The 7,314-nt window shown below is 45.8% G+C and overlaps 1 protein-coding gene across 5 annotated transcripts in view; it reads left to right on the top strand.

Annotated features, from left to right (window-relative positions):
• The first annotated feature begins 1,596 nt into the window (after nt 1-1,596).
• The window catches only part of DIP2B (disco interacting protein 2 homolog B), a 66,645-nt gene continuing 60,927 nt past the window's right edge, over nt 1,597-7,314 (top strand). For all 5 annotated transcript variants that reach the window (XM_068409770.1, XM_068409769.1, XM_068409771.1 and 2 more), the window contains exon 1: nt 1,597-1,798. In XM_068409770.1, coding sequence (XP_068265871.1) covers nt 1,711-1,798 — 88 coding nt within the window. In that variant the 5' untranslated portion in view covers nt 1,597-1,710. The remainder of the gene's footprint in view (nt 1,799-7,314) is intronic.

The raw sequence follows: 7,314 nt of genomic DNA, 5'->3' as shown, positions 1-7,314 counted from the left end.
ATAAGTGACTTAATTAATGCTTTACTGTAGTTAAATAGCTATGGCCTTACTACTTTGTCAATATCAGCTTAATTGTCTTGAAAATGTCCGCTATTTTTACTGTTACCCAAGTGGATGTTCACCTGGGGTAAAATATCTGGTATGTACAGATGATATTTTAAATTTGTAAAATGCGCCATTGTATTACAGACGATGCAACAGAAATGCACTTCGGGGGGAAATTGCTTCTGATAAGTTTTTTTGTAAATCCTTGATTACTACAGATATGCAATAGAATTTTTGTTTCTAATTTTGATATTTCCTTCTGAAACATAAGATTGTTGCCATTAATCTGAATGATTTATCATGCTCTTCTTTGTGTGTATATATTACATATAGTCTGAGCTTCCTTTAGGATGGTACATAATTTTGGTTTGTTGTAGTATTTTAGTTGGCTCTTCTCTTAAGTGCCTTTAGCGTAGGCACTTCAAGAGGTTAATTGAGTCTGGTTTTAATGTACAGTTGGGAGGACTTGAAATGGAGTTAGAGCAACTTATTTCTGAAAAATCCATCTGCAAACTAACCTGTAACAACTTTAAAATTTTATATTTAAGAACCAGAGGTTTATTTTTATGGAGCTTCAGTTATGGATACAGTTTCCAAAAATGCAACTTCAACTGTAAACAGACTGTGCATAAATGGGTTTTGTTCTAATTTTTATAGAATACAAAATATTCAGATAATATATTGAGCTCAAGTTACTACAGACATCTTGTTCCTCCCGGATGAATCCAGCTTCCCCTTGGCATTTATGATCTCTCTTTAAAGTGGTAGGGCTTCAGTGAAAGGAGAAAAAAAAAGCAACCTATCTGGCTTCTATACTTGTCTGTTCTGGTATATTCCTGTTGTCAAACCTGTCCAAAACAAAATTTGTGTAAAGTAGGTTCATGCTTTAAATGTTAAAATGATAATACATGTATTTGTATTTGTTTTTGACATTGCCAAGGTGCTATGGGAAATTGAAATAACAGTTAGAAAAATAAAGCTGATTTAAAAGAAAAAAAAAAAAACAAAAACAACACAAAACCCAAAGCTCTTAATTGCGTGTGTTGCTGTTGTGATGTTGGACTAGCTCTCTTTTCCTCTTGATACCTCAAATTGTCCAGGGTCGAAGCACTTTAGGAGATAGTTTTTGCTGCACAGCGACCCTGACCTGTGGGGTTTTGCCCTGCTCTTGCCCCCTCTAAGGGCTGGAGGGGAGAGGGGCTGTGGGGGGCCGGGCTGGGGGTTCGGGCCTTCTTCCAGAAGCCGAGTTTGAGGCCTCCCCCCTGCAGCCGAGGGGTGACCGCGGCTGAGGGCAGCGCGGGAAGCGGCGGTCTCGGCTGAGGGCAGCGCGGGGGCTCGCGGTCCCGCTGAGGGGGCTCTGTCCCGCCCCCTGCCCTCGGCCGCGGCGAGCGGTGGAGGAGCGGACCTCGGCCCCGAAGCGGCCCCGGGGCCGGCGGGGGGCGCGCGGCGAGCGGCGGCGCTGCGGCGCGGGGCCGGGCCGCGGGGGGGCGCGCTGAGGCGCGGCGGGCGCACCGCCCCGTCACGTGAGGGCGGCGCTGGCGCTCAGCATGGCGGAGGTGGCGGCCGCTCCCGCTCTGCCCGCGATCCGGAGTCCCCGGCGCTGAGCCGGAGCCGCGCCGAGCCGGCGGCCGGACCTGCCTTCTTCCCTCCTCCCTTCCGCCCGCCATGGCCGAGCCGGCGGCCGCGGGTGTCTCCTCGCTGCCCCGCGAGGTCCGCGAGCAGCTGGCCGAGCTGGAGCTGGAGCTCTCCGAAGGTGAGGAGCGCCGGGCCGCGCCGGGATCCCGCCTGCCCTGCCTTGCCCTCGGGGCGCCGGCCCGGCCGCCACGGCCTCCCGCGGCCCGGCCGGCGGGAGCCTCCGTGTGAGGGGGCCGTGGGAGCGAGGCTTGACGGGGCTTTGTGGGAGAGGAGGCCCCGGGCGAGGGTCGGGCTGTGTGAGGGAGGCTGCCTGTGAGGGGGCCGGGAGCGCGTGTGAGGGGCTCCGAGAGGCTCCGTGTGAGGAGGCCGGGAATGAGGGAGGGTGGGGGGTGAGTGAGGCTCGGGGGTGCGTGTGTGAGGGGGCCCGTGTGTGGCGGGGGCCGGGGAAGAAAGGGCCGTGCCTGGGGGTGGGCTTGTGTCTGGGGGGGAACGAGCGCTGGGCGCTGCGTGTGTGCGGGGGCATCCCCCGCCTGAGCCCGGGGTGGGGGGACCGTTCGCCGGTCGGAGGTGATCCCCCTCGGGAGGGTTTTCCCTCTTGGGGCCTCTTTTCTGTAGTTTCTGAGCTGAGGACGTGGAGCGGGAGGGAGAGAGGCTGAGGACAGCCGGTGGTCCTGGGGTGGGGGGGACGAGGGAACTTTGGGTGCATAATGAAGACATACCCGGTGTTGTTTCTACTTTCTGAATAAGTTCTTTTGCGGAGCCATAATCGGGACAGAGCATGCGCTTTTTTTTTTCCTGTTTCCTTTTTTGCATGGGTACGTCTTTGTTTCCTAGCGCTTAAAATGCTGTTCTCAATATAGCTTTGTTGTGAAGTTCCCTTGTGAAGCCGGAGGGCGAGGGATGAATCTGAGGCAGAGGGTGAAGGCTGCAGAGCAGGTAGCTCTGTTTTGTGTATCTTTAAATTTCCTCCTTCCATCAGGGTACGAAACTTGATGCCATAATCAGTGGCTTCTCAGGAGGGCTTACTGCATGGGTGCAATAGTTTCTCTCTTAGTATTAAAACTTAAAAAAATCAAGGTGCAGTAACATCTTTCTTCAGTCTGTCACTTTCTACACGGGGTGTGGAAAGGAGACCTATTCACTATTTCGAAGATTAAGAATTCATTCACTGAGCTGGGTGCTGTCAGCCCCCACGGGGATACAGCGCTGGATATTTTGCCAGATGCAAAGGCCATGGTAGTGCTTTCTTAACAGAACTTGTTTGTAGTTAAACTTCCAGTGTTAGCTGTTTGGGGTTTTTTTTGTCAAATGTTTTTCAGATATACTTTCTGTAAACATTTAACTGAAGTGATAATGCTATCTGGTGTTTGGTTTTGGGTACTCCATGATAACAAAGAATTGAAGAACATTCGTGTTGCTCAAAATGTAATTTTTTTAAGAATTTGCTGAATGTTTTAAGCCTTTGCTTGTATTTTCTGAAACTTCTTTCTTGTGCTTCTGAAAGCCCATTATAATCTAACCCTGTAATGGATAGTACTGCAAACTTTAAAAGCAATTAAATCCCTTTGCTAGAATGGCTGGCTCTGACATCATGCTGATCTTCAACAAGCTTCTCTAACAGCTTAAACTTAAGTGTTATAGAGTGACGTTTTCTATGTTATGTAAGTAGTTCTCTGAATATTAAATGCAGTGCCCCTTTGTGGATTTAATACTCAGGTTTCTTAATAATATGCATATTATAAATTTGTTTGAGCAAAGCACTTTTTCTATCAAAAGACCATGAGGACAAAGAATTTTGTGTGACTGTGTCCCCAAGCTCTTGGAAACATGTTTCACGGTATCTTGTTGCTGAGATAACTGAGGTCTGACCTGTAAAGGAGCCGAGTGAGTCAGTGAGGTAATGTCATTGTGTAGTTCTTGAAAAATACGCCCTAGTTTGAGGCTTAAGCTTAAAGATTTTCAGGTGTACGTGTGCATTGTTCAACTGAATATAACTATGGACTGTTTAAACAATATTGAATAGAAGTGTTTTATTAAAAATGGCAGTAATGCTCATGTTTAACTGATTAGTTGTTGCTCAGATAAGAGCACTTGATCCTTTTTTTCCCACCCCCTGGTTGCAGCTTTATTTGTCTCTGGGCTTGGCTGTTTGCTATGTAAATGTTTCTGTGGGGATTTCTGGGTAAGAACACCTCGCTTTTGGAACAGGAGAGGAGCTGCATCTGCAATCAGGTCATACAGGTAGCCCGGGGTCCCTGACAGCAGGAAGGGGGAGATCGCTCTGTCTTTGATGTGTGATCTGAGCGTGGGGAGTACCTGAGCCCTGGCTGGAACATGGCTTCGGATGCAGGAGACTGCAGGCTGGGAGCATAAACAAGCTGTGTGCTGAGCCTCGCGGTGAGCTTTATGCAGGGCTGCATTACCATGAACCACCACAGTGTAGGGAATTTATAACAATATGGGAGAAATATAGTATTAAAACCTTATCTGGCGTTGTGCTTGTGAAAGGTGCTGTGTCAGCAAGTAGGATGCAAAGTGGAGAGGGATTAGTTTAATGTATGCTTAAAATAGAAATCATAGTTTGCAGTGATGAGCCATGGGACTTTCTTCAGGAACAGTCTGTGCGGACAGACCAACAGGACTAATTATACCTCTGCCATCCCTGGATTATTCCCTACTGAGCACTGTGGTCAGCGTGGAAGTAACAGTAGTTCCATTCCTGAGTACACTTAAGAGGTCTAAGCAAAATAATGGAATGTGTTTCAGGAAACAGCAATTGTTTATTAATCAACAGAAATTGCATTTATTTTTTTTTTTTAGTTTTTCATTGTGTGCCTTTGGTTGGCCTCAGTGACTGATTTGAGTCTAAGTCATTTATTTCCAAGCGAGTGTAGGTAAGAATTCAGTTGTCTTCTATCAATGTGAAGTACATTATACCCAAATGTTAAGCAGCACACTTTATGGAGACATCCCATTCCCTTAAAGAAGGGATCAGTGTCGTTGCCTCTAACTAAAAATGTTAAATAACAATAACTGTATAGAAGCAGTGAATTGGGTCATGGAACTGTGTGAAACCTGCTCATTACTCATGTTTTCCTTCTTTTCTCACTTTTGGGTGTTTTTTTTTCTTTCTAGTGCTTTTCTTCATCTGTCAGTAACACCCACATTGTGCATCACTAATCATGGGAAGGGCTGTCTTGTATTTGCATCTACTTCTTTTTCGTGAGTGAAAGTGCCAGGAATATTAACTTTAAAGAAGACTTTTACCCCCATTTTCACGTTTCTGTAAGTACGGAGCTCAGGTTTACGCCTTTGGGGTTGAACTGCAGCTGTGTGCGAAGGTGATTTTGTATTCACTATATGATGCTGTTTCGTATGTTTTCCATGATGTTTGTGGTGTGTGCTGAGGAGTTCACAGAACAAGGTAAATGTCTGAATTTGTGCCATGTTCAGCCAAAAATGTTAGTATTAAAGCACTGCAGCACTCAGCTTGGGGATGTCTCGGTGCTCTTATACTTTGGGTGAGATTTTCCAGCAGCTCCTCTCACGTTAAACTCATCACAGTCATGGTAATAGAGCTGAGAAACTCCGGAATAGCCAGATTCAGAGGTTCTAATTAAGCATGTTCAGTGGATTTGTTTTACACAGCGCACGTTAGGAGACCATTGTGCTGCTTGTGGGGTAAAGTTTGTTCTCTTGGTACAACATAGATGGTGGTGCGACGGGAGCTTTTGCTTTGAGAGTTGGCCAGCTTGTCTCTGAGAGGGTTAAGCACGCTCAAAAAGAGCTTATTTGGTGGCTGGTTTTTCTTTGACTACAGTTTCTGTCTGATAGTAAAGGGATGTTAGTGAAGTGAACTTCAGCTTGTGGTATCTATGGAAGTGTGAGGTACGGGGAGGGGGGAACTCCACCTGGCCGTAACAAGGAATTCCCCTGTTAGGAAATCAGGCCTTGAACGTAATTTCAGTCACTTCTGGGTTATGTGACAGGGTTATCATATCATTGCTCTTGCCTCATGTACAGAAGGAGCTGGTTTCTGTTTACTTTTCTAGTTAAACATACATTTGGCTGTCTGGTTTGTGATTTTCTGTGGGTGTTTCTGTGAATGGCTTCATGCACCTGTGTTTGTGCCTTTGAACGCTGATTGTCTCTTACAGAAGAACTGAGGCTCTGTCTGCAGAGGAAAGCTTTGTATCAGGATTTTCAGAAGCTGAAGAAAGAGCAAGGATGGTGGCATGTGTGGAAAAAGTAGTATCAGCAAAATGGTTGAAACCCAGGGCTGAAGGCCAGCCAAATAGGATAGAACCTTACTGGAAGAAAACATGTTGACTCAAGCAAGTGGGTAGAGTCTTTATTTTGTTTGGCTTGAAAATTTCCTATGGAATCATGGTATTTTTCTGTTCTTTCAAAAATTGTGTGTTTCAGTTTTCATTCTTTTGATTACCAGGTGCCTGTCAAAGTAGCTGAGGATCTTTATTGTAGATTAAGTAGCTGAAGCACAGAATTTAAGTAGATTAGAGAAGAATCCAAGGAAGTAATTGTCCGAGTAAGGACTGGCTATGTGCATTTTGCTGAGCGAGCAGAAAGGTTTCACTTCGGTTTCTTCCCTACCGTTCAGAAGGGAACTGTGGTTATAGCACAGACAAGGTTGAAGAAGAGCTTGTGAACATAAGCAAGTCGGATCTGATCGTCCTGTAGCTAGCAGGACTTACAGGTGGTTTTTGTGCTTTTACACATCACCTCACCCACAAGTCTTGCATTAGGCAAAACTAGTAATGGGAAAGCTTTTATGTTGCTTCCTTAATTTACCTGCAGGACTGGCAGCTGATGGGTACCAAATCTGCTGAGAAATCTGTGCATGGCTTTTACACAGTCTTTCTGTATGCAGCCAACAAAGGTACAGTTCTGAGGCAGTGCTTTGAAATGCATAAAAAACCTTTTGGAGCATGTCATGGGGAGGTGTTTACGCAAATTCTGAGATGATCATTCCTGCCTTGTTTGGCTTTACAAAGATCCTGATAAGAGCCTTCACTTTGGGTGATACTGTATTTTCTTAAGCCTTACAACCCAGGAAAAAGCGATGCGAGCGTGGTAGTGCATGGGTTCCTTGCCATGTCTGTCTCACAGGAAAAGAAAATACAGCTCAAGTCATGATCAAGAGGAGCAAAGTAACAAATCTGTCACCAGTGCGTCAAAGAGAAGGTCCATAAGATGATCGCAAATGTCTACTATGCAGATGGCCAAAGCAGAATGATTTAAATGACTAATGGCTTGGAGGGAGTGAGTTAAATGCAAATATTGAAAGAAATATTTTGGCTGCTGTGAGTGGGAGGAGATTTTACTGTTGGTACATGATTGAAGCATGTAAACATGGTGAAGAAAAGGAAGGTTTTTGGAGCATCCAGGCTGGTATAATAAAGAATAACCAGGAGAGTTAAAGAATGTGCATATTTTTGTGTTGTCCCTTTATTCATAGGAAATGAGGAGCGAGTTTGGGGCTATTTTTAAATGCTGCAGTTCTGACCCTTTGCCTTGGGGAGAGGAGGAAATTAGAGGCTTTAAAGAGAGTCTTCCACCTCCTGCCTGATTGCTTCTCTGAAGCTTTGCTAGACTCAGAACCAGTTTTCCTCGGTT

Source organism: Nyctibius grandis, chromosome 11, assembly GCF_013368605.1.
Source record: "Nyctibius grandis isolate bNycGra1 chromosome 11, bNycGra1.pri, whole genome shotgun sequence".
Lineage (NCBI taxonomy): Eukaryota > Metazoa > Chordata > Aves > Nyctibiiformes > Nyctibiidae > Nyctibius > Nyctibius grandis.
Note: the sequence above shows the minus strand (reverse complement) of the source record. Positions and strands in the feature narration are given on the sequence as shown.